Below are 27,582 nucleotides of genomic sequence, written 5' to 3' on the forward strand. Positions count from 1 at the left end.
AACCCTGTAAATTATCTTACATTTCCTTTGTACTGTAACATAGAACCCAAACTGAGCTGTGTGACGTGACACCCATGTTGTTCAGGTTAACTGAAAGCACAGTCAAGATGGTGGTCTCTCAGCCACTTAGAAACACTCAATCTTTTTATAGTCTCAAAAAGAAAGAAAGAAAGATAGCTAGAAAGCTGAGCCTCCTTGGACCACTATATACGGGACTAGTGAGCTCCTTTTGGCTTGATGGGTCAAAAGCCCTGCAGGCCTTTTGAGGCAGCAGTATAGCAGTGTGGTGCTACCTTTAGGAAATCTAAACTGACTTTATTCTGCTCCAAGGACTGTATTTTATTGAACTCCCTAAAACATGTAGTAACAAGTATTCACCTGCAGTTTTTCTTTTACTCTTTTTTATTTTATTTTTAAAAACACACACGACAGGAAGGAAGGAATCTAGGCATAAAATATCCACAGCAAAACTGTGCAGTTCCCACTATAGCAGTTTATCTTAGCTGACTCAAGCCCAAAAATCAAATAAAAATGTTCCAAATAAAGGCTTTGATAAAGCACAAGTCTTTGAAAAAAGGTTAGGTTCATATTCTTGAGGCGGGAGTAAACTTAGTCCGAGGTGATTATTTTGTAGTGTAAGTCTTAGGAGTACCTGAAGCTATGGTATCATAGAATCATAGAGTTGCAAGGGACCATGGGGGTCATCTAGTCCAACCCCCCTGCAATGCAGGAATCTTTCTCCCAATGTGAGGCTCGAACCTATGACCCTGAGATTATGAGTGCCACGCTCTACAAACTGAGCTATCCCATAGTACCATTGATGATGAAGGTAGAACTACATATTACACCAGAGAGAGTTAACTCTGTTACTCTCCAGATGTTCGACTCCAGCTCCCATCAACCCAACACTGGTCAGGGATAATGGGAGTTGTAGTCCCTCACTGTCTGGAGGACCTCAGGGTTCACCGCCTTGGCATTACAATGAACATGGGACTAGTGACACAAATGGCCATCCCTATCAAGTTCTCCACTTCCAACATTTTGGAACATCCACCACACCTGACATCACCACCCGTGTTTCTTCACCCAACTCACTGCGACCTACCAATAGGAAAACATACCATGTAATGATGTAACAACATGGTGTAAGTGCACCTAAATACAGTGGTGCCTCGGGTTAAGTACTTAATTCGTTCTGGAGGTCTGTACTTAACCTGAAACTCTTCTTAACCTGAAGCACCACTTTAGCTAACGGGGCCTCCTACTGCTGCCGCGCCGCCGGAGCACAATTTCTGTTCTCATCCTGAAGCAAAGTTCTTAACCCGAGGTACTATTTCTGGGTTAGCGGAGTCTGTAACCTGAAGCGTATGTAACCTGAAGCATATGTAACCTGAGGTACCACTGTATTATGAGGGAGAGGCAAGAACATTTGCTACAGGACATTCTGTTTCAGCAATGTGAAGTTCTATATGAAGCAAGTGTGGTCAATGCCTGTATCAGAGACTATGGGGAATTCCATGAATGCTACCCAGAGCTACACAAGGAGAAGCTGTATGTAATCTGAAGAGTATCTAAGCTAGAAAGTTCTATAGATTACACACACTGCAAATATGATTTATTTGCACTTCCCAGTATCTAACCCCCTCACTGTTACTCCCTCTCACACGTGGAATTTATGGTGCTTATTCTCAAGCTTATTTCGAATGCTCAGCCAGACTGCAGTAGAATCATAGAATCATAGAATCATAGAGTTGGAAGAGACCACAAGGGCCATTGAGTCCAACCCCCTGCCAAGCAGGAAACACCATCAGAGCACTCCTGACATATGGTTGTCAAGCCTCTGCTTAAAGACCTCCAAAGAAGGAGACTCCACCACACTCCTTGGCAGCAAATTCCACTGTCGAACAGCTCTTACTGTCAGGAAGTTCTTCCTAATGTTTAGGTGGAATCTTCTTTCTTGTAGTTTGGATCCATTGCTCCGTGTCCGCTTCTCTGGAGCAGCAGAAAACAGCCTTTCTCCCTCCTCTATGTGACATCCTTTTATATATTTGTACATGGCTATCATATCACCCCTTAACCTCCTCTTCTCCAGGCTAAACATGCCCAGCTCCCTTAGCCGTTCCTCATAAGGCATCGTTTCCAGGCCTTTGACCATTGTGGTTGCCCTCCTCTGGACACGTTCCAGTTTGTCACTGTCCTTCCTGAACTGTGGTGCCCAGAACTGGACACAGTACTCCAGGTGAGGTCTGACCAGAGCAGAATACAGTGGCACTATTACTTCCCTTGATCTAGATGCTATACTCCTATTGATGAGGCCCAGAATTGCATTGGCTTTTTTAGCTGCCGCGTCACATTGTTGGCTCATGTCAAGTTTGTGGTCAACCAAGACTCCTAGATCCTTTTCACATGTACTGCTCTCAAGCCAGGTGTCCCCCATCTTGTATTTGTGCCTCAAGTATTACTGGGCGATCAACCCAACATATAGCCAAAGTTCCTAATGCAAGCCTAGGTATTTCTACTGGCCTCAGAGTCTGAAGTCCTACCAAAATTTGTCATCGTTTGAATGAGAAATAATTTATGAGCTGGGGAAGAAAAGTTCACACAAATTCATGTACAAGTATGTGCGCGTCTCTGTGTAGCGTTTAATTAAACTAAGCAATGAGTTACCATAGTCACACAGCAGTTTCAAATGTACTGCGGTTCAATTAGCTAATCTTAAAACGTTAACACATAGAAAAGAGAGAGTTGGGCGCAATTTATCAGATTCCTCTGAACAAGCTTAATTGAAACGAACCGGAGATCTACAGCTGTACTCTGACGCAACTCCTGTTCAAATTGAAGTGGCTTACACAGGTGAGATTCCCAGTAAATTGTTTCCCTTATTAGAAGCAAACGTCCTCACTTTGCTTTCCAAGCCTGTAATTAATTTTACATCTTGGTCTCAAGATGCTTTCTAGCACAGAGCAAGAATGATAAATCCAGAAATGCTGAATGAAAGTTTTAATGATCATTAGGGCTGTATCTGCAGAGAATTATCAGCAGCCATGAGCAAAGACGCTGAGAGCACCAGAAGAAACTTGGAGGATCAGAATAAGGTCCCATCTGTCTAGCACCCCACTCTAAGCAGTAGCCAACCAGATAACAACATCATCTGGAAGCCCACAATCGAGAAAAGAAGACAACAGTTCTCCACTACAAGTGGTATTCAAGGGTATACTGGCTCTCAACATAAGTGGTACCATCTTCTAAATGCTCTCCGGCATCCATGAGGACTAGGGTTTAAACAAAATAAAACTGAGATACTCCAGACTGTCCGTATTTTGCAGGAGGGTTTCAAGCCCATAACAGGAACTTTGTGCAATTAGAGTGGATTTAAAGTACTCTTTCACCACAGTGCAAACAAAATCCACTTTAAAAAAGAAACTAGCCTTTTGCAGCTTGGAAAGTGACCGGGAAATGCATTGAAAAGTGTGGAATGAATGAATGATTATCGGGATGACATATGTTGTTGTTGTTGTTTAGTCGTTTAGTCGTGTCCGACTCTTCGTGACCCCATTGACCAGAGCACGCCAGGCACTCCTGTCTTCCACTGTCTCCTGCAGTTTGGTCAAACTCATGTTCATAGCTTCGAGAACACTGTCCAACCATCTCGTCCTCTGTTGCCCCCTTCTCCTTGTGCCCTCCATCTTTCCCAACATCAGGGGCTTTTCCAGGGAGTCTTCTCTTCTCATGAGATGGCCAAAGTATTGGAGTCTCAGCTTCAGGATCTGTCCTTCCAGTGAGCTCTCAGGGCTGATTTCCTTCAGAATGAATAGGTTTGATCTTCTTGCAGTCCATGGGACTCTCAAAAGTCTCCTCCAGCACCATAATTCAAAAGCATCCATTCTTCGGCGATCAGCCTTCTTTATGGTCCAGCTCTCACTTCCATACATCACTACTGGGAAAACCATAGCTTTAACTATACGGACCTTTGTTTGGGATGACATATAAATGTCTTCAAAGCAAATCAAGATGAATACCCATTGCCATATAACCTCCCCATAAACAAAGCAGAACAAATACACAATGAAGACTGGATATAATCTAACCTGCAGATAAACTTTGTACAAGCACATCAGGCTGAATGCTCAATAAATAGGTTGTCTGGAGGAGCTCAATATGTAGCACCACATAATGAATCTGTGGACACGGGTGGCGCTGTGGGTAAAACCTCAGCGCCTAGGACTTGCTGATCGCATGGTTGGCGGTTCGAATCCCCGCGGCGGGGTGCGCTCCCGTCGTTCGGTCCCACTGCCTGCCAAACTAGCAGTTCGAAAGCACCCCCGGGTGCAAGTAGATAAATAGGGACCGCTTACCAGCGGGAAGGTAAACGGCGTTCCGTGTGTTGCGCTGGCTCGCCAGATGCAGCTTGTCACGCTGGCAACGTGACCCGGAAGTGTCTGCGGACAGCACTGGCTCCCGGCCTATAGAGTGAGATGAGCGCACAACCCTAGATTCTGTCAAGACTGGCCTGTACGGGCAGGGGTACCTTTACCTTTACCTTTTAATGAATCTGTTAATCACTAGAATAAGCCAATTCTTTATATGAAAGTATTCATTACTACAACATAGTGCTACCTTTTCTTACACTCTTCTCCCTCCCTCATTTTTCTTCATCTCAGATCCCATACACAAGCTTTTAAGCTCAACTCAACCTTTATGCATCCCTCTGCTAGTCTGTGACCTGGCAGGCATTACATTTCTAGAAACAAATCTGATCGTTTCCCCAATTTATACATTCGTAATGAAAATTTAATGACTTGGGTCTTGTGCATTACTCCAATGCATATTCAGTAATTATAATACATCTATTTGTGTTCATAAAATTATCGTTCCACTGCTATAAATGATTTTTAAAAATATACAGCATCTGCAGAAGACAAATTCTCAAACCAGGTTTAGAACAAAAATTACAATGCACTACAAGGAGGCATTAGTCTTCAGTTATCAAAGTGGGGGATAAAATACTCTGGTATCTTTAGTCTTACAAGTAGCAAGGAACTGGTGGCATGACTCAGTCCTCCATCTGAGCCTGAGGGATACAAGGTAGAGAACCTGTCAAACTAACACCAACCTCTTAGACATGTAAAGGGTAACACAGCCTCCTGCAATGTGGTGCCATTCAGAAGGTTTGGCCTCCAGCTCCCATTATCCCCAATCGACAGCCATGGTGGTTGATGGGAGTGGGGCACCAGGTTGAAGAAAGCTGGGATAACCTGCCATAATAACAAAGACGAGCCATGCTGGATTAGACCAATGTTCCTATGGGAAACTCACAAGCAAGACATGAAGGCAACAGCCCTCTACTGTTGTTGTTCCTGGCATCTGGTACCACAGGAGCACACCGTCTCTGAACCTAGAGGCTGCCATCATTCATTCAAGACAGCAAAAGAGTCTCTTGAGCAGCGATAGGCTACATCAAGTCATGTGACAAAGCCAGAATCCCTATAAAAAGCTTCCAGGGCAGGCTTGCCCTTTGCTTGTTGCCTACCACCATTACTGGCTGAAAACTGGTCTCTCTCCCTAGGCCTTGCTCCACTGAGTTAGCAGGAACTGAATCCAACGTGGTTAACTACCACATGCCACACCTTAGAACATACCCCTCAGGAATCTAGGCTCCCATTTCTGGTACACAATCTATGTTCAAGAACTATGTCTGTGATCCATAGTCCTGTTCGACCAGGATGCCTGGATTAAAGCCCACTTAGCCCTAATTTATTTCAAGGGAAATTGGCTCCAGACTCAATGCTCTGACCGCTGGCTGTAGATCAAGCTGCCCATAGCCTGTCATATTGCTGATTACATTGTTATCCATGCCCCGCAACAACCATTAGTCAAGTCACTGGAGGTCACCAATAATAATAAAAAAGTTGAAAAAGTAGCACTGTAGTATAATAAAAAAACACCCTATGGAGAACTAAATGCAAAGTAATTTAAATGTACAAAAGCTGACCCACATTAGTAGCTGGAAATTAATTCTTCAGACACTTGAATTTCGCACACAGAAAATGAAAGGTCCTCGAGTTAATAATATAACTAAATACTGCAAAATGTTCCATATTACAATTACTGCGTAAGTGCTAGCCCGTTTTTCATGTTGCAACACATCAGTGGCCACCCAGGACTTGTCTGAAAAGAAATAAAAGCTCCTTCAAATGCTTGAGTCTAATAATATAATTTCTCAGAGCTGGTGCAGTGTAGTGGCTACGGGCATGTGCTATGAGCCCGGGCGTTCCTTCATTCCAAAACCATCTCAGTCACACATTTACTAAGCCTGTAATCGTAAGCACGCTTTCCCCACTGAACTCAAAGGGGACAGGTCTGAGTAGACCTGCAGAGGACTGCACTGCGATTTAAAATTAATAAATAATAAAAATGCTATATAATGCATAAAGTGATCATCCCACCAGGCTGCATGAATTCAGAGTGCTGGGGGCGGGCAGAAGATCACACAGCTCCTCCATATATATTTTTTAAAAAAGTATCTTTGCACATAGAGGACTAGTATTTCGTGGTGCAGACCAGGCCAAAATCCATCTCCGTAACATTCTACTCTTGAATGACATAAATCTCCACCTGCAGTTAGAGGTGGTATATAGAAGTGGCAGTGGTGGAGGGAAGCAAGAATAAGACCTTGAGAATAATCTGAACGTTGCAATAAAGAGGCTACTATACATTTCTTCATAACACAAATAATTCCACACACCCCCACACACAACCCCCCCAAAACAAGAGACAGTTTGTGTTTGTCAAGCTTACTCATTCCATTGAAGCAAGTTCTCTCCCTATCTCCCAGAGCAGCTGGAGAAGTTGATGGACTGAGATTCAGAGAATATCCCTCCTGTTGAAAAAAGAAGACACACTCGATGTGTTCATGCTCTTTTAAAGGTGCAGTTTTAGAGTAATGAGTCAGACTCTGATCTGGAAGACAGGTCCAAATGACTGCAGTTGTCCATTTCAAATAAATTCAGTATTGTTTACTTAACCGAATATTCACAATGACGTTGCCTTACAAACAACCGGGGGTGGGGGGGATGCAAGCAGTTTCCAGCAGTACAATTTTGAGAACATAATTATATAACTGAAAGGCATGAGCCTCCCCAGAATGTCACGACGACGACAACCGTGGTCCTTTTGCCACATTTCATTTGCCACTTATCATTTCGCCATCTCTTTGTATCTAATAAGCATACTATGCTTATTTACTTGCAGTGAAAACTCCCAAGCAAACACTGTGGGATGGACTTATAAAATAAGCATGCATAGGAAAAAGCTACCAAAGAAATTGCCTCCTGCATCCCACTGGCTTCAATCTTGGATCTCCATCATCAGGGCTGCCCTTTTGCTAGGAATCCCTCAGTTCTTCTTATTTTCCTGACACTCATTCCTTGCCCCCCAGGCCACAGGAACTTACACATTGGCTTATCTGCAGTTGTTTGGCCCCTGCTTAAGCAACCGCTCTTCCTTGCTCCCGGTGGCGATGCCTTTCCCCAGAGCTCTGTGTCATCCTAGCTGGCTGAGTTCTCTGTAGCCCACTTTCCTCCCTCCGGGGGGGGGGGGACCATGGGTGGAGCAGAGATGAGAAAAAAAAACCCCGGTTGGCTCTCATCATGGGGAGTCACCAGTGATAAACCAATCCAAACTCAGGCCATGCCAGAGAGAAGACACTTTTAGGACAGCTGAAGTAATTGCCATGAAACCAAAGGTCAATTCAGTCTAGCTCTTGTATATTGACTAAAAGATTTTTAACCCACCTTTTGGTTCAGAACACTGCAAGAAAAACTGACAATTAAATATATATATATATATATATATATATATATATATATACACACACACACTTCATATGTTAAATGGCCCACCCAATCTACATAGTAAAAATGCAGATCATTATATGGGGGGGGGGGAGTGTGCAATATGGCCCTTCCATAGGTTTTCCCAACTTCCAAAGTAGTCCCCCCCGCTTCTATTGGCATATTTCTATTTGCATATAGGATTAATAACTTAAATACCTCCTGCTCACGTCCTCAGTGTATGTTCTCATGCCCAGTCCCTGGTAATGCAACTGAACATCTTTAGGCTGTAACCCCTATTTTGCATCCTCTTCCAGCTATGATGCCGTATTCATTAATATTATAAAGATTAAAGGGCCTTTGTTATGGTTCTTTGGCACACATATTCAGCTGACTCTCTGTGCCACTGCACACATTGAACTGTATGAGAATAAACACTGGCTTGTCCAATAGACTTTCTCTTTCTGGACAAAATTCTCAGACTTTCCCTGTCCAACGGAGAGTGTGTTGTCTGTCTGACCTACTTGTTTTATGTTGCAACTCTCAGATTGCCATAGAGATCCACCGGTATAATACACTGTAGCTTTACACAATTGTATCCCAAGTCTAACCAGCATCCATGCAGCCCAGTAATGCCAAGAGGATTCGATCCCATCTCTTCCAGATCAGAAATAAGAGTTCTTTCTGAGGCTTGCAATCTTAGATCCCTTAGACAGAAATACTAAGAGTCAAACTTAGGATCTGCAGGGCAGTTCTGTATTTGTCTACTCAAAAGTTAAGCTCCAATGAGTTGAATGGGAATTATTCCCTGGTAAATGCACGCAGGATTGCAATCTTAATTTCTAAAATGGCCAACGCTGATTTCAGAACACAGTAGAAGATGCAACAACAACAGAAGATAGTCACCTATGCTCTGGTCAGTTGCATCACTGGTGCTTACAAGGTGGTGGAGCAAGGTGTGGTCAGTGATAAGATAAAGACACTCTGCCCATGGCCAGAGGTACTCTTACGATTTTACACATTGCTCCAGGTTCTACATATCTTACATATTCTACATATCCTACATATTTCAGGTTACCTATTCAATCATCTTCTAAGGCTACCGAGTGGCTGAATTTGAGTCCCTAGCTTGATTTGAGTTTCTGGAAGTTACCTATGAAAATAACATTTGTTGCTGCTATATTGCTACTAGTGCTTTCACTTGGAGAGAGAAATCTCCTTGACTTGCAAAAGGATTCCCTCTTGATGAGCCTACCTTCAACAGTCATTTGCCAAAGGCTGAAAGACGGACATGTGGGGTTGCTGTTGTGGTTTTTTTTAAATTAACACGACTAAAGGATTTTGTTTTTCTTCTTAAAGCACACACACAGGGGCAGAATTTCATTCAAATTAGAGTGTGTATTCTGTAGGCTCCGATCCTGCTTTTCAGCAATAAGCAGCATGCACAACTATAACAAAAAGTAACAGCAAAAACCACAATAGTGGTGAAGGACAAGCCATCGCCCCCTGACAGGCAACATGCTCCATCAAATTTCAAACGTCTGAAAATATTCACAGCTTTGCTGTATGGCCAAAACAAGTCACCTAAGCTGGATCTCATTCCTGCACTCCATTATGTTTGGTGGTGACTTTCACTACTCTCACCGATATCTGTAAACACCATCACCCTGTCACAGAGTTAAGAACTTCAGAACATATTATAATCAAGAATAGTAATAGCCACGTCCCAAGGTTATGTCGCATCACAGCAAGATCCCAAGAAAGAGAAGCCAAGGTGTGGACTGGGACAACGCAGGCGCCAGCTGGCTCAGTGGCAGAGCACACACTTTGCGCAGTAAAGGTCCCAGGCAGGGGCAGACCTACATTTTGGGGACCCTGAAGCTCGAACTGTTATGAGGGCCCCTTCACAACTAGCAATGAAGTCTGGGCAACCACTGTTACCTTCAGTGGGGTTGTTTACAACAACTTTTACAACACCTGTGCTAATGTTGAAATATAGGTAAAGGTAAAGGGACCCCTGACCATTAGGTCCAGTCGTGGCCGACTCTGGGGTTGTGGCACTCATCTTGCTTTATTGGCTGAGGGAGCTGGCATACAGCTTCTGGGTCATGTGGCCAGCATGACTAAGCCGCTTCTGGCAAACCAGAGCAGCGCATGGAAACTCCGTTTACCCTCCCGCCAGAGCGGTACCTATTTATTTACTTGCACTTTGATGTGCTTTCGAACTGCTAGGTTGGCAGGAGCAGGGACTGAGCAATGGGAGCTCACCCCGTCGCGGGGATTCGAACCACCGACCTTCTGATCGGCAAGTCCTAGGCTCTGTGGTTTAACCCACAGCGCCACAAAAAATCAATTTGAGTCATGCAACTCAAATTGTGTCTACTAGACCCATTTTTAAAAAAAGCAATTGGACTAAAGGTGATTTTGGGGCCCCTGCAGGATTAAGGCTCCTGAAACTTAAGCTTCATTAGTTTCACAGTAGATCCACCCCTGGTCCCAGGTTCAACCCCTGACATCTCCAGTAGCATTGGGAAAAGTTTCCTACCCGAAGCCTTGGAGTGGTACTGCCAGTCAGTGTAGACATTCCCAAGCTCAATCTTCAGGTACAACTGGGGAAATCTCCTGTCCAAAAGCCTGGTAAGCTGCTGCCAATCACTTTAGTGGAAAATGCTAAGCTAAAATGACCAGTGGTCTGACTTGGTCTGAGGCAACTCCAAATATTTTCAAAATAAGCAATATCCAAATTGGGGTGTTGGCTTCCTACTTTGCTCCCTGTCCTGAACCATGGGTGCAAGTCCTGCTGGCATACACCAATCCACAGTAGATGGTAATGAGTACTCCGGCAGGCTAAAAAGTCCAAAGTCCAGTCAGGCCAGGTCTCTGCCTTTGCAGCTGTTCCAGAAGTCGGGGCACCAGGAGGTCAATCCGACACAAGCACAGTCCTGACGAGCTCCTGTGTCCAACCAACAAAGAAGTTGAGCCAGACACAGCCCCTCAGCTCTTGTTTCCCTTTCTGCAGGCTGATTGCAGCATCTGGGCTTGACGAGGCATGTGAACTCACCTGTTCCAAGCCTACTCCAGCTGAGGAATCACAACCCTCCTCCCAGAGCTAGCGAGTTCCACCTGGCCAGCTAGGGAGCTGGGCTGTGGGCCTTTGCCTGCCTTAGCCTCCTGGAGCACCCCACCCACTGCTTCTTACACCTCACAGCCTGTCGTGTTTGAGGAGACAGGGGGCCCTTTGGCTCTGGTGATGGACCCTGCTGCTCTGGTTCCTTTGCACTGACCCTTCTCCATTGCTCTATGACTATTTTCTAAACCAACCTCTTCTTCTCCATCTCCAGCTTGCCCCAGTGTCCCAGTCACGGCTGCACCCCTCGCTGGGATCCTCTTCCTCCTCCTCACTGCCCAGCCAGTACATGACACTCCCAAGGAGCTCAGGGAGGCAAACATGGAATTTGTCCAATGTGACCTTCACAACCACATTTAGTAGACTAGGCAAAGAAATAACTGCCTTCCTGGTTCAGATCAGAGGTCTCATCTAGTCTCATATTCTGTTTCCCAATCAACAGCCGGGTGGATGTTTGTGGAGGCACAAAGGCAGAGTATGAAGATGACAACCATCCCTTCGCCTGTCCCAAGCATACGAGACACTGAGCTTTACTGCCTCCAAACTTGGACGTCCCATTGAACTATCATGGCCCAATAGAATAAGTAGAGCTATAAGTTAGTAACCAGTGGCCCTCCAGTCGTCCCACCAGGCCCATCAAGCATGGCGAATCATCCAGGATGATAAGAGCCAAGGAACCTGAAGGGCTACAGTAGTGTTTTTCAACCTGTGGGTCCCAAGATGTTATTGGACTACAACTCCCATCATTCCTAGCCAACATGACCAGTGGTCAGAGATGATGGGAGTTGTAGTCCAACAACATCTGGGCACCCACAGGTTGAGAACCGCTGGGCTACAGGCTTCCCACCCCTGCTGAAAGGTCTCCTGAATTTGAGACCATCACTACATCCTCTGGTAAGGACTACTGAAGAATCTGCCCTCCAGTGAGGTAAACCACTGATCCATCTAGATCAGAAATGCCTACACTGACTGGCAGTGGGCCTGCAGGTTTTCAAAGGAGGCTTTTCTCATCCCTGCCTGGAAATGCCTAAGAGTGAACCTAGACCTTCTACATGCAGTGCAGATGCTCTATCACTAAGCTATGTCCCTTCCCCAAATCTCTTTAGTGTCTCCACATTCAGGCTGCAAAGGTTAGATTTTGTGTTGAACATGTGGCCCAACCTCCATGTGGGATGCAGAGGTCCCTCATGCCTTCCAGGTGCCGATGCCCTTGCTCCTCTGGAAAAGCCTACAGCTCTCTAACCTTGAGCTGAGTTGGAAAACCGCTCAAGCTGAATCTTGGCTTCAACCCCTGCAGCCGGCATAATGCTGATGTTAATTATAATGACAAGCCCATTAGCATTCATTCCCCAAGTTAAGAGAAGCAACACTTAAGACGGGCCGAGTCCCGCCATGGAGCCACACCTCCAAGCCAACTGCTGCCGCCGGAAAAGCACACAGGAAAGGAAGTGCAAACGTTCTGTGGATTTTGAACGCATCCAGTTTGCACAAGGTAATGATTGTTTGCTCATACATGCTCAGCAAGTTAACGACATCTGGCCTACTTGGGTTTAAAAATGCCTATGGGAATTAAATTAAGGCAGGCAAGGAAGCAAGCAAGCAAGGACAAGTTGGGTTTTATATATTTTGGGACCTGAAGTCCCCCAAAGTGGTGCACAACATTTAAAATAATAAAGAATACAAACATGCAGCAGCAACAACAATGCAAAACGTATTAGCAGCACTGGCCTCTACATGACTCATTGCAGTTGGCATGGAAAGATGGGGTGCAAAGGCTCTTTGCCAGGCTGTAAGAGGCAGAGTAAGCTAGGGACTACCAAAATATGGTCTGCCATCCCTTATTGTTTCTAGAAGGAGAATGGTATATGATGCAATAATATATATATTTTAGAACAAAGGTTTGGAGAAAAACCTCCAGAAGTGATGTTATTCCCCTCCATCTACCACTCCCCTACAGTTTCCTCTTCCTTTCAGGTTTGTATAAAAGCATTTCTCCCTTTCTTTTTCCAGGGAATAGGGATTGATGTTGCTCTACCATGACCCAGTCACTAGCTGTTATTTAGAAGGGACTCCCGGAGAGTCGTACATAGTCTTTCATCCCAAGTCCATGGGCCAAGCACTCTTCCAGCCAGCTCTACCATCTCCTCTAAGCAGATTGATGATTCCACAGTAGTGTTTGCAGCCCCAGAAGTGGCAGCTAAATTGCTTCAAGGGGACCTATTACCAAGTGAAGAGCAAATACATACATCAAAGCCTTGTGCCTTGAAGTCATCTTTTGTTAGGTTTGAACAATCACTCATGCACAGGTCTGCAGGACGTCTTCTAGTAGTTCCTTTCAAATTCCAAGCATACTTCCTAGTTGGAGTGCTGCATGCAGTGTGCTTGAGAACCTCTATAAGCCAGGTGCTTCTCCATATCATCTTCCATATTTGGTAGTCTGACTGTCCTCCTCCTCCCAAACTGATTCATTGGCCAGCAGAGGTATTATCAGAAAGAGGAGAGGAAGCAGAAAGTAATAGGCTGAGTTTCAAGAACTTCTGACTTTTCATCCAGGAGAAAGCACCCTCTCCAAATTCTTATGCAGTGTAGGAAATGAGTTATGGAAACCATAGCAAGGTTAACCAAGGACAGAGACTTGGCACACCAACAGCCTGAACATCAAATGCTTCCTCACAACTCTTTGCATGATTGCAGCGATGACCTGATTCAGTAGCAATATGGTGAGGAGCTGGTGGAGGCACATACAAGCCCTCCTGGTAATGTAAACTCTGCTACTCTTCAAACTGGATGTCAGAACCAAGTCCAGTTATTCTGAGCTGCAAACAAGCTAGGTCTTTCATTTCCTAAGAGACCCTGGCAATAACCTTGGAGTCCTTTGGAGTTCATAAGAATAATTTTAAAAAGCATTATTGTCTCTGTAGAGCTGAAGCCCTCCCCTGTGTCCACAAAACTGATCAGTCAGTCCCCCACTTTTTTGTCTCAGATTATAATGAATCAAGGACAGTATTTCTTAGAGATAGGGAATGGCTAAATGGAAAAGGAGACAGTTACACAATGAAACAAAGAAATGTAAATGTTTAGACCACGCTAGACCAGTCATGCAATGAAAGGGCCCCTCCGCCATTTGGGAGGCAGAGCTTCTAGTCAGAAGCGGCTTTTGTTTTTTATTTTTGCCATCAGTCTAGTTCAGCAAGCTTTAGCTTGTCAGTATTAAATGCCAACAATCAACAGATACAGGCAAAACCTATAACTGCAATGGCACCCTGGGGAAAGCTGCATTTGTTAAATTTCTGCCCGTTGTGTAGTTATTGAAGGCACGGGTCTCTATAACAAAAAAGCAATGTTTAAAATAGAGCATACTTCAACAATGGCTACTTTAAAATAAGTAGCCCATTGAAAGCTCTTCCAAGAACCAGTGGTGCTTGAGTCCAGATATGGTTATGGGAGTCTCCTCTTTTCAGTCCATTTTTTGAGTCCTCTGAAAAATGAGGCCAATGGGGAGAGAGTGACAGGTCCAAGAAGGTTTTCCTGGCCCGGGCAGAATCAGCCCTGGCCAATGCCCATTCCTTATTACTCACTAGAGCTTGGAGGAAGGCAGCAGAGAACGACTCATTGAGATGAGATGGCCTTGGATGCTGCTGCAAGTATGGTGTGCTAAGTATGGTGGGACCAAGAGACAGCAGAGGGAAGGGATTATAACTTCCATTACACACCATATACATGGCAGTATCATGGCGTTCTTAAAGTCTGAGGCCAGGGCCAGATCTACCTTTTGACAGAGAAAAGCAACCACCTTAGACAGCAGATGTTTCAGGGCAATGGCTGTTCCTGCTGCCCTCAGCTGTGGTGGAGGATGCTACACTGTTGTCAGTACTGAAGTAAGATTCAACTGACCAGTCCTATGAGCTTCTGTAGATGGATTGTGCAAGTCCTGCCTATGTGTCATCTTATCCTTCGCTTCAGGCAACAGAATGTCCTATACTGAACCTGTCTGAGGTCTCTCCAACCTGGATAGGACTTTCTCCACCTTTGGTGAGTAGCATGAGTATGCCACAGGGACATAAGGAGCTTTGTGGGAATGGTTGCACTCCAATGACATCAGCAGGTAAAAAAAGGTAAAGGACCCCTGGACGCTTAAGTCCAGTCAAAGGTAACTATGGGGAGTGGCACTCATCTCACTTTAGGCCAGCGGTTCTCAACCTGTGGGTCCCCTGATGTTGTTGGACTACAACTCCCATCATCCCTGAGCTCTGGCCTTGCTAGCTAGGGGTGATGGGAGTTGTAGTTCAACAACATCTGGGGACCCACAGGTTGAGAAAGGCTGCTTTAGGCCGAGGGAACCTGCATCTGTTCACAGACAGCTTTCTGGGTCATGTGGCCAGCATGACTAAACTGCTTATGGCGCAACGGAACACCGTGATGGAAACCAGAGCTCATGGAATCACCGTTTACCTCCCCACCACAGCGGTACCTATTTATCTACTTGTACTGGCATGCTTTTGAACAGCTAGGTTGGCAGAAGCTAGGACAGAGCAATGGGAGCTCACCTCATCACAGGGATTCAAACGCCGACCTTCCGATCAGCAAGCACAAGAGGCTCAGTGGTTTAGACCACAGTGCCACCCGCACAAAGCAGAAGCACAAAGGCCTTAAATGCTTGGCTTTGCAAGTAATCCTTTAAAAACAGATTAATTGAGAGGATGTCTTAGATTAATTATTTTATTTTATTGTTTTTTTAAAGGATTAATGCAGGACACTCAGTGGCGGTCCTCTTAATTAATCCATTTTTAAAAGGATTAATTGTAATTTGGCTGTGGAATGGGAGGGTCACCCATTGCTAGTACTGAGCCAATTTTATTTCTTTGTCCAGCCTGAATATACCAATCACTTGCCAATCTGAAATGTATATATAGCTTTGACCCTTTGCCACATCCTGCTAGTCTTATTGACACTCTTTCGGCTCCCCTCTTGCCCAAGAGTAAATTCCTAAATTCCCTTAAAAATTCTCTTAAGATACAATTTCAGCAGCAGCGGTAAAGTTTCAAGTTTAAATATCCGAAGAAGGATTTTCCTACCCTCATTCCAACAGTGGGTTAACAATCCTTGCATCATTGAGAGTTGCTGTTTCCATATTGTAATACTCTTTTGCTTTGCTTCCAGAGGGACTGATGTGCCTTTCCCTTTACAGATTCAAAGAGCAGAGCTGTAGAACCCTAATGCAGAACATGCACGAAGCTTGCTTCCTGGCCTTCTTTTCCTCCAGCTCAGGACTGCTTCAAGGGTGCCCTGACCTTTTCTCACTCTAAATGACCTGCAGAACTCCTCTCCTCATATTAAGAAACCAGAACACTCCCTGGAGGCCTCAGCCTTTGCAGATTTGGTGGCGCACACCCTCCACGATAGCAATAGCTCTAGGCCACACAACTCAAGTTCAGTCTGTACAGCAACCTGCCACACAGAGGACAGCTCCTCCTTTATCATCATGGCATGGATGGCTAAACAAGGCACACTTTCAATTTCTGTGATGGCAGGTATTATGCATACGAGGGATAGGTAATTGTGGCCTCAGGCCTCAGAAGACCCCCTCCAAGCAATCTGGTCAGATCTCTGGCAAGAGTGACCTGTCCCTTGCCCAGTAGTCTGCCAGGCAGAGAGAAAGAAGATGAGAGAGAGGGAAAGTGAGGTTGGCTGTTATGATCCTGGAGCAATTGCCAGCTATAGGCCATGCATTCTTGGTGTGTACAATGTATGTTAAGCTACTTTGGGGTGGAAGATTGGAAGGGTGAGATATGTGTTTATTAATGACTTGATTATTAATAAAATGTTTGCCGATTTTGGAGGGAACAAAACACTAAAATGCACTGGAAAACTGTACTGGATACAAAGGCTTCCAAAAGAAACTTGGAAGCTCTGTCCTTTCAGGTCAGCACAAATCTCTAAATAGTACAGCAGCTTTCAGATGAAAGGGTAGTTTTCCCCCTCTCTCTCTCATAAGAAAAATACAGTTTGGAAAATTCTTCTCCCTAATTTTTTTTCTGATAAAGAATTAAAATGCACCCTGATTTAAGAAAACACGCACACATTCCTTTTGAATTAGCCAAGCGCATGCATATTAAAACCTCGCTTCTGTCGTGAAGACACGAACAAAACTGTCTACAGAAATCTTTTGGACAATGGTGGCCTTCATTCAGCCTTTCTTGTTCTGGAATACCAATTGGGCTCTGGCGTTTTAAAGTCAACTAGGATTTCCAACTGGCCTTTTATGCTTTGCCGTTCAAATAAGTCGGTCCAAGAAATGCAGACAAAGATACAAACAACAAAGTTCTCTAAATGGGTTACATAAGGCATTCAGAATAGACCCAATTCATTTCCGTTCAGGAGTGCTGCTGAGTTAAAAAGAATGCGCTCAGCAAGTTGCGACAATCTGAAAAAAAGAGAAGATATTGTATGAAGGGACTACTAGTTATATAACTTGAGGGCTGAGCAATGAAATAAACATCTCACCCCATCCCTCTAACTGAAGCTCTTTGGGGCAGCTCGTGATCACTTTTCACACACCCCCAAATCACTTGTTTTAAAGATGCTCTAATATCTGAATTCTTCACAAGCGCAGCCCTTCAATTCTTTTGCTGAGGACCTTTGACAAAGTATTGACTTGTACTCTGTTAAGCGTTGCAGGTTGCTCGTGACCAGCTCATGGCCAACAAATGAGTTGCTGGTAGTCATATACAGTACAGTGGTACCTCAGGTTAAGTACTTAATTCGTTCCGGAGTTCTGTACTTAACCTGAAACTGTTCTTAATCTGAAGCACCACTTTAGCTAATGGGGCCTCCTGCTGCTGCCGTGCTGCCGGAGCACAATTTCTGTTCTCATCCTGAAGCAAAGTTCTTAACCTGAAGCACTATTTCTGGGTTAGCAGAGTCTGTAACCTGAAGCATATGTAACCTGAAGCGTATGTAACCTGAGGTACCACTGTATTGATAAATGTGCCAGTGTGGCATGGGCGCCAGAACAAATGCTTGCTATGGGAAGAAGAAGAAGAAGAAGAAGAGGGTACTGTGACAAAAAAATAAAAGAAAAGCCCTGGGCACACATTTGTCTGTCCCCCAATGCTGACCCCAGAATCTGCTAACTGAGAATGCTTCTAGGTTTCTAGGTCAGAACTTACCTGGGTTAAGGAACTTCTACTGAAGTCTGGCCTTCAGAAATTGTGATTCTGTAGGTCTCTAAGCACAACACACCTCTCCGTCACATATAGAGACTCAGGTCAAATCCACACCGTACATTCCAAGCACTTTTCTATCATAATCATGGCTTCCTGCAAAGAATCCTGGGAACTGTCGTTAGTTACAGTTGCTGGGAATTGTAGCTCTCTGCAGGAGCAAACAGCTCTCAGCATCCTTAACAAATTAGAGCTCCCAGGATTCTTTGGAAGAAGCCATGGCTATTAAAGTGGCATAAGAATGTTTTAAAATGTATGGTGCAGATGTGATCTCACTTTTTTGTTTCCTATAAGGGGTGGATGGGATGCCAAGCACTAGCCTGGTGAGTATGGCTTTTGGCTGCGTAGGCCCCTCATAACTTATGCTGGCTTGGATTAAATACAAGAGACTCCCACCACATGGTGTTTCCTATTTAAATCCAGGAAAGAGGAGGAGGAACGCTTTTGTGAATTAATTACATCTCACAACTCTCTTTTCTCCCCCATTTGGTATTAATTTTCTCCCCTAAGCACTACATAAAGTGTGTGTTAAATACCAGGAAGCCATTTTCTCCTGGAAATCCAGGAGGACATTTTGAGATCCTTCTGGGGAGAAAAATACAAACAACCTCAGGGTTTGGTTGGTGTTTTTTTTTTAATGTTGTTGTTAAGCTTCAGCTGATGTCGAATTCCACTGCAGCCACAGCTGTCTAATCACCAGCTCAAGAGAGCTTTTGACTGCAGCTGGCAAACTAGATATTCTCAGATCGACAGAAGCCCTCTGTCTGTTTCACAGCCATAATTTAAAAATCATTTCTCAGGCCGTCATCTTACAAAACCCACTGTAAAATAAACAAGTAGAGATCTTCCCTCGAAAGTGAGTGTTTGAAGGGTGTAGAGTTAAATTCTTTGCCATCACCATTGTTGATATAAGTCACACTGATTGTTTATATTCCAAAGCCAGCCATTTTCAATATCTGGTTCAACAAATGTGCCATTGATGGTGGGGGATATTAGAAATGGTCAATGAATTCTGATCTATTCTACCTTGCTATTAGTAATTTTGAGATCCATAAAAAGACAAAAAAATAAAATACAATAATAAATAAATAGAACATCACAGAATCCCAAGTGTTGTGAAGACCACAGAAAGATGGCCAGCTTTGGTATTAGAGTGGATAATGCTTTCTACTGAAAAGCCCATTTCTAGATATAATAGTTTATATATAATAGTTTGTTTAGCATCCAGAGTCACCCTAGAAACATGCCACAAACTGGAGACCTAGAAACCCTTTGTATAGTTGCAATTTATTAGCATAATGAGTTCTCAAATATAGCTACGGTGGGAAAATGTACATTCAGCATAAAACTTCCCAATGGTAAAAATTAATCAATGGACTTTTTGCAATCTGGCATCCATTCATGGATAAGGTCAAAGCATATCAACAAATATGCGAGGTTTTTTTCCAACCCAGGGATGCAACCTTGTCTTCAACAAAAGTCAATCATAAACATTTTTACCTTTCTTCTGTGTAGTCCTACGCATGATATACAAGCTCTTCTTGCACGAACTATGTACACCAAGTGGTCTAGGGAAGGGGTGACTGGGAAAGAGTAAGATTGTTCCCTGTTCAAACTCCTTTTTTGTTGTTGTTCCTGACATGTTATGACAATTGGATGTGCCCAATTTTTTTTTGTATCAGCTCTATTACTTATCTGTACTTGTACTCAACATCCCATAAATAAACATTTGCTCCTTTTTATGACACCATCGGTCTACATGCCTCTTATTAGAGCTTTCTAAGTGAAGTCTCTACCTTCGTGGAGATTACAGAGAATGTGAGGGCGGGGAATAGAAACAAATTTAGTACCTCAGCTTGGTTATACAGCTGCATGAATTTCATGGCAGATAGTATGATCAATGGCTATTAGCCACAAATAATAATAATAATAATAATAATAATAATAATAATAATAATAATAATTTGTTTATACCCCGCCCATGTGGCTGAGTTTCCCCAGCCTCTCTGGGCAGCTTCCAACAGAATATTAAAATAAAATAGTCTATTAAACATTAAAAGCTTTGCTAAACAGGGCTGCCTTCAGATGTCTTCTAAAAGTCTGGTAGTTGTTTTTCTCTTTGACATCTGGTGGGAGGGCGTTCTACAGGGCGGGTGCCACTACCGAGGAGGCCCTCTGCCTGGTTCCCTGTAACTTTGCTTCTTGCAGTGAGGGAACTGCCAGAAGGCCCTCAGCACTGGACCTCAGTGTCCGGGTAGAACGATGGGAGTGGAGACACTCCTTCAGGTATACTGGACTAAGGCCGTTTAGGGCTTTAAAGGTCAGCACCAACACTTTGAATTGTGCTCGGAAACGTACTGGGAGCAAATGTAGGTCTTTCAAGACCAGTGTTATGTGGTCTCGACAGCCGCTCCCAGTCACCAGTCTAGCTGCCACATTCTGGATTAGTTGTAGTTTCCGGGTCACCTTCAAAGGTAGCCCCACACAGAGCATGCACCACTCTGGTGAGACAGTCCACGGGCAGGTAGGGTCTCAGCCTGTGTACCAGATGGAGCTGATAAACAGCTGCCCTGGACACAGAATTGACCTGCGCCTCCATGGACAGCTACAAGTCCAAAATGACTCCCAGGCTGCGTACCTGGTCCTTCAGGGGTATAGTTACCCCATTCAGGACCAGGGAGTCCTCCACACCCACCCACCTCCTGTCCCCCCAAAACAGTACTTCTGTCTTGTCAGGATTCAACAATGGCTATGTCAAATGTTGTAGACCTCAAAATACCAGTTGCTGGGGAAAATTATGTTGCCATCATGTCCTCCCATAGCCTGGAGTTTGCCACAGTGAGAACGGGATCTAGACTAGAGAGACCTTTGGTCTGACCCAGCCGGGCTCTTCTTATGTTCTTACTTTATCAAATCCCCTTTCAAAGCTGTTCAAATTGGGGACCATCGCTACTTCTTGTGGGAGCAAATTTCACTGGTTTCATATACACTGTGGAAAGAAGGATTTCTTCTCGCCAGTCCGGACTCCAAACCCAATATGATTCTTGAGAGGTGAACTGAAGCCAAGCTTCTTGGTTTTGTGCTGTGTAACAACCCTTGAAAATGATGGAAATGTGGCAGCTTTGCACCAATAGGATTCTATGGCACCCAGCAAAACCTGGTGATATTCTGCTCTCTCCCCAGCATGAGGTGGCGGTGCTCTCATTAATATTCTTACATACATCTTTTTTGTGTGTGTGAACTACACCTACAAGAACTACGAGACGCAGCTGCCTCAGCAAGAGCTCTTTTGCTGGACTTAAAAAAAACATGCAGTCACACACAGGCCTACCTTATTGCTCTCTAACAACCTGTCAGTCTGAGCTCAGTGCACCTCTCACTTCCTTACATTTGAACAGCACATTTCTAAGGCTTTGGATGTTGAATTTGGGCACATTTGCCTGCAGTCTCTGGGGGTATAAGCTATGAGTCACTGTATCAAGTGCTTAGAAAGTGGAAAGACCTGAGCAATAAGAGGAAATAAATCAAGCAGCATTGAAAATGACACCTAGAGGACATCCTCTCAGGTGTTCCTTTGAAATTCAGTGTGAAAAATCTCTATTTAAAAACATTAAGTAGGAAGGAAAGCTAATGTTCCAATCGAAAACCCCAAATCCACACAAACTTTTTGCAGTTCCAGCAACATGGAACTTAGCAAGACAGACCTACATTATGAATGCAACTCAAGACATAGATAGATAGATAGATAGATAGATAGATAGATAGATAGATGATAGATAGATGATAGATGATAGACAGCCAGACAGCCAGATAGATAGATAGATAGATAGATAGATAGTATATATAGATAGATAGTATATATCCTGTATGGAACTCAACAGCCTCCCATCATTTTTGCCTTCTCAGGTCCAGCCTTAGGAAAGTGGGGGGTAGAGGAAACAGAGTATAACTCTTTCTCTCCATTGGAGTCAACAAGAACTTTTCTTCAAATGCAAATAGCAGCTTCAGAGTGGGGTTTTTTTGGGTGGGACCTACTTAGTAAGTAGTAAATTCCACTGAACTTATGTAAATATGGAAAGTAAAATATTGAGTACATATAGAACGGATGGCTCACCTAGTGGTGCAACAATAAAATTGCTAGCACATTTGCAAAGCTAAGCAGGATCTGGTATGGTTTCAAATTGGATGAGGGATCATGTGTTGAGATTCCTGTATTGCAGAGGTTTGCACTAAATGACACTTTGGGTCTTTTCCAACTCTACAATACTATGATGGTGCAGCCAAACTAATAAATAAAAATGACGGATATACTGTATGTGATTTTCTTCACCTTGTTTTTCCCCCAAATAAGAATGTGCAGGAGTAAAATGAACATGGGGAGGAAATGGGTGGCACAGACTTGCTGATTAAGGTTCAGGCATTACAAATAAATGTGAAAGGTAGAACGGCAAATGATCTAAAGCCACTCTCAGTATCTATTAACCCCCCCCAAAAAACACATACTCATAGGTTAAAAAGGAATGTGGCACACCCTTCTTTTATTATTTATTACACTGCCCTTCTTTCAAAATGGCTTCCATATGGTTTCCAGGAAGTAGAGGAAATGGCAAAATGTGCGACTTCAGACCATTCTCTAGCCTGCAGGTCAGCAAAAAAACACAGACACACCACTGGGCAATACAGCCTCTCAAAATGACATCTCAACCCCCCCCCCCACCTATTTGAGGGCAGAGAAGTTGAAGGGGGGCATTTCTCCAGGGGAGAGGAGCAATTTTTCAACAGCTTCTTGGAGATGGGTCTCGCTATTGAAAGGGACAGTAGCACAGCTCCTTGCCTCCCTCTGGCTTGTTTGCAGATGCTGGGCGCTGTGTGGATGTAGACAGCAAATGGCAGCTGACACTTTTAAAAAATTAAAAATGGTGAGAAATATTTGGAGAAAATTCTGTACAGTGGAGCTTTGTTTGATTTCTAATATTTTCGTTAGAACAAAGCTTTGACATTTTACATCGGGATGAGGAACTGGATTTGGGTGACAGCCAGATCCTGGATGCCCCATCCCTGATGGCTCACTCTGACAGGTGGGCAGGATTTGCCCTGGGAAACTGGTAGTGTAGCCAAATCCGGAAGGTTGATGTCATTGCCATAAGGTACTGACTTCAAGTTCTACTTCCTGCAGAGGTCAGCTGGGCTTCATAGCGCAGCCAATCTCAGGGAGGTTGCTCTCACCACCCGTTGGTGGTGGCAGCAGACCTCCCATTGCCAGTGAACAACCAGAAGCACACTTCAAGGCCAAGTTGGGACCCACATTGCACCTAATTAGGCCTAATTAAGCTCATGAGCTGGAGGTTCACCATTCTAGCATTGCATGGTGCCAGACAACAACCACCAACTTGAAAAAAATTGCAAACATTATACACATATGGCAAGAGGGAAAAAAGAGAAAGTAGGAGTTAATAATGCAAAAAAGAAAAGAGGATAAGGATTAAAAGATTATGGCAGACATGGAGGTATTTGATTGATCTGAATCCTAGACGTATTACATTTCCAAAGCTATAGCTATTGTGTTCTCGTTGCTAGTTATACCCCTTATATAATATTAGTTGCCAAATAAACCAGAGAGGTTAAAAATATAGCTGTATATTTTACTCCATTAGATTCATTTTTAAAATTTGCATACCACAGTACTGGTTCACAGCATAAAAACACAAAATGCATAATTAAAAGAAGAACAAATTAAGCCAGGGATGATGTGATTTGTGGTCTAGCAACACTGAGAGTGCCACACGTTCCCAATCTCTGCACCTTTCTCTAGTACACTGCCTTCCCTCCTACTCCCCAGACCCAAAGCTCAAGCACTTTGGACAATTTAACTCATTAAACAAAGATTCCGACCTAGCTCAGACTTCCTCTGTTCTACCTGAGCCACGTTAGTTTGTGATTCGTGCTCCAGAGACTTGGGTTTACTCCCCCCTTCTCAAAACCTATGGCATCACCAAACATTTAGTCATTGTTACACCCATACATGTTGGGATGTGGGTGGCGCTCTGGGTTAAACCACAGAGCCTAGGACTTGCCGATCAGAAGGTCGGCGGTTCAAATTCCCGCGACGGGGTGAGCTCCCGTTGCTCGGTCCCTGCTCCTGCCAACCTAGCAGTTCAAAAGCACATCAAAATGCAAGTAGATAAATAGGTACCGCTCCAGTGGGAAGGTAAATAGCATTTCTGTGCGCTGCTCTGATTCACCAGAAGCGGCTTAGTCATGCTGACCACATGACCCGGAAGCTGTATGCCTGCTCCCTCGGCCAATAAAGCGAGATGAGCGCCACAACCCCAGAGTCGGCCACGACTGGACCTAATGGTCAGGTGTCCCTTTACCTTTACCTCCATACATAGCTGTCAACGTTTCCTTTTTTTTAAGGGAAATTCCCTTATTCCGAATAGGATTCCTCACAAGAAAAGGGAAAAGTTGACAGCTATGCACCCATAAAAAGAAGTTCCATTGGCTCCAATGGAACCAAGTTGGAGTAAGTTATTTCTATAACTCGCTGTCCCTGGACTCAGGAGGAGAACTGTTCTAATGAACAAACTTGGACAGACTCCCACTATACTCACAGTGGGACACAGGAGGGGCCCAGAAGCTGTAGCCAAAGTCTCCTTTATTTGCTGTTGTCTCCTTAATCCACAAAGGCAATGTTGCTGTGTTGGTTTTGCTTCCCTAGCCAACCGCAGTGAACTTGCGCTGCTCCTTTTCGGTGGCACAAATGCAGATTTTGTTTCTGCAAAACTCCCAGGCTTCAATTTGTGACGGGAGTTCAAAAGTTCAACAATTAAAAGAGTTTCAGCAGGCAAGAGAAGAAGGAGCAACTGAGTGAATCAGACACTCAGAATGGGAAACAGTACATTCACAGGGTTTTGTTTTTAGAAAACCAAAGGCAAGGACAAAGAATAACACTAAGCATTTACATAGTGCTTCATTCCAGGAGTATTCAGAGTGTTTCACATACATTAGCTCACTAATTCCTACAATGGTTGCCTCAACCTTTAAAGGATTCTCACACATGCCTTCTAACTGAAGTGCATTGGGATTAAACCCAAACTTTGCTGGATCACTTGTGCTGTGAGGTCAAACAAAACCCTACCTCCTCATTACTTTCTGAAACTACCTTGCAGGTAGGAACAGTAATAAGAGCACAAGAAGAGCCTGCAGGATCAGGCCAATGGGCAATCTAGTCCATCATCCTGTTATTATAGTGGCCAACCAGCAAATGAATATATGGAGATGTCAGATATGGAGCAAGTCAATGTAGTCTGTCATTATGTACTCAGATAGATGCTGCCCATAGCAGAGGATTTTGCTAGCCCTGATTGATACTTGCAGTGCTGGCCCAAGACATTTTGGCACCTGAGGCAGACTCCAAAATGGCACCCCTCCATGCCAGGCATAGGAGCCGACTCCTATGGGCCGAGCTCCCTTTGGCTGCCCCCCAATAAAATATTTGAAGGGCTTGCCACTCCCAAAGTTGATGGGTATTGTCATTCAAATGGTGTGAGTGAGCCCCATCATGTGATCAGTTATGTGGGGTGGGGCTTACCTAGCCTCTCCTCCCCAGTATTTTATTCAAGCTGGCACCCCTGCTGTCAGGGAAGGGGTGAGGGACGACCTACATGAGGAACAAGGGAGAAAAGAAAGAGTCACACCAGGATCTGCTGCCTCTGTGGAACCTGCCACCTGAGGTAGTCACCTCACCTTGCCTCATGTGTGGGCTGGCCCAGGAAACCTGAGGCCCTTCAAATGGAGAAAGATCCTGGGATATTCTGCCTTCAAAGCATGTATTCTACCACTGGACTACAGGGCCTCCCCTTCATTGTCATAATGGCAACACTGTGATAGGTAGGTACAGAAGGATGTGTCAGTTTTGGTTCTCTCAATTTCAAAACTGCAAATTCAGTTCTCTGCATTTCCGCAGGAATTTGTGAATTTTTTTAATAAAAAAATCTTCATGAAAATTCATCAGCATTTTTGTGTGAATTTCACTTGTTAAAACACATTTTTTGACTAATGTACACATTTTTACAAACAATTTCCCACAAAATAATTTTGTTGCATGTCATTTTCACTAATATATTGACTTCTATGAATATTTTCCCCATATATATCCATTTTTGTAAACACTGTTTGGTTGGAGAATTGCACCACAAAATTCAGTTAAGTGTGACTTTTGGCTGTGTTTCAGTTTGAATACAGTTTCAGAAAGCGCAACTCTGATGGATTTGGCTTTAAATGCAAACTGAGTAGAATTTCTTCCACATCCCTAATGACAGATAATCTCCCTCTCCACCTTTTTATTTTTTTTTAAAGACCACAAGCAGCAAGGGAAGGAGGCATTTGCTGTGGACAATTCAGAAAGTCATCCTTTAGCTGTGAAAAATAATTACAACCATGACTCAATGTTGTTGCAAGAGAACGCAAAGGAAGCCACATAAAAGAAAAGCTAAAATAATGGGGAAACCTGAAATATTTTAGAAGAATCCCAACTACTCAAGGAAAGTCATGGAAGGTGAATCCAAAAGGAATCACGCCCAACCAAACACAACATTTTGCTATCAAATTTAGGAAAGACAAGCTGCCCTGAAGGAATATTATCAACTCACTGCAGTTTCAATGCGTAAATGTCAAGGAAAGCTTATTTTAGATAAAATAAAATGATCATTTGCACTAAAGAAAGGTCATGGCAATATTTTTGAAAAAGGTTACATGGATCTACTTCATAGGTAAAATAGACATCAGTGTCAGCCTTTCCACTGACCTTAAAGGGAATCAAACTCAGGCTGCAATTTAGGAGGAGTTGAATCTTCCTACCACCCCCACTTTATTACTTTTCTACCACAAGATATTATATGCCGAGTAGGGCGGTACACACAAACAACTGGTTCATCTAAAGTGAAAGAATGTGCCCTACAATTAGACATGGGATGGTGACCCACATCAGACAGCTGATTTTGGACTACCATTAGAGAGAGAAGTAAGCTGTCAATTATTTACAATATTATTTATTAGATTTTTATTTCAGCTGCGGTGATGTCAGGAACTGGGCAGAGGAGGAATGGTGGAGACTGCCTCCCCACCCTGACCCTTCCAGGGAGGAGGAAGAGGAAGGCAGTATAGATTTACAACAGGGGTTTGAGGGAGGTCACAGCTCAGAAGCAGATGAGAGAAAAATAATGGGAGAGCCAGAACAATCCCGGCTGACACGCTGACATTAGAAAGCATTCCAGACTTTCCATCTCTCAGAACTTGGCAAGCCTTAAAAGTTGGAGAGCAAATTGCTCCAAGACAGAGGGCACCTAGAAGCACCCATAGAGGAGGTGATGAGAATGACAAATGAGGAAGAGGGAAGATG

At 43.9% G+C, this 27,582-nt stretch overlaps 1 protein-coding gene across 3 annotated transcripts in view; it reads right to left on the reverse strand.

The window, feature by feature from the left end:
* Positions 1 to 27,582, reverse strand: part of PHYHIPL (phytanoyl-CoA 2-hydroxylase interacting protein like) — a 113,465-nt gene that overhangs the window by 70,857 nt on the left and 15,026 nt on the right. The window contains exons 1-2 of one of the 3 annotated variants that reach the window (XM_028729315.2): positions 18,129 to 18,146; positions 6,799 to 6,880 (exon numbers count right to left, since the gene is read on the reverse strand). In XM_028729315.2, coding sequence (XP_028585148.1) covers positions 6,799 to 6,802 — 4 coding nt within the window. In that variant the 5' untranslated portion in view covers positions 6,803 to 6,880; positions 18,129 to 18,146. Of the gene's footprint in view, positions 1 to 6,798; positions 6,881 to 7,453; positions 7,566 to 18,128; positions 18,147 to 27,582 lie in introns of those variants that run through there. The other 2 variants (XM_028729313.2, XM_077930574.1) reach the window with 2 other exon arrangements.

The sequence above is a fragment of the Podarcis muralis genome, chromosome 6 (genome assembly GCF_964188315.1).
Source record: "Podarcis muralis chromosome 6, rPodMur119.hap1.1, whole genome shotgun sequence".
Classification (NCBI taxonomy): domain Eukaryota; kingdom Metazoa; phylum Chordata; class Lepidosauria; order Squamata; family Lacertidae; genus Podarcis; species Podarcis muralis.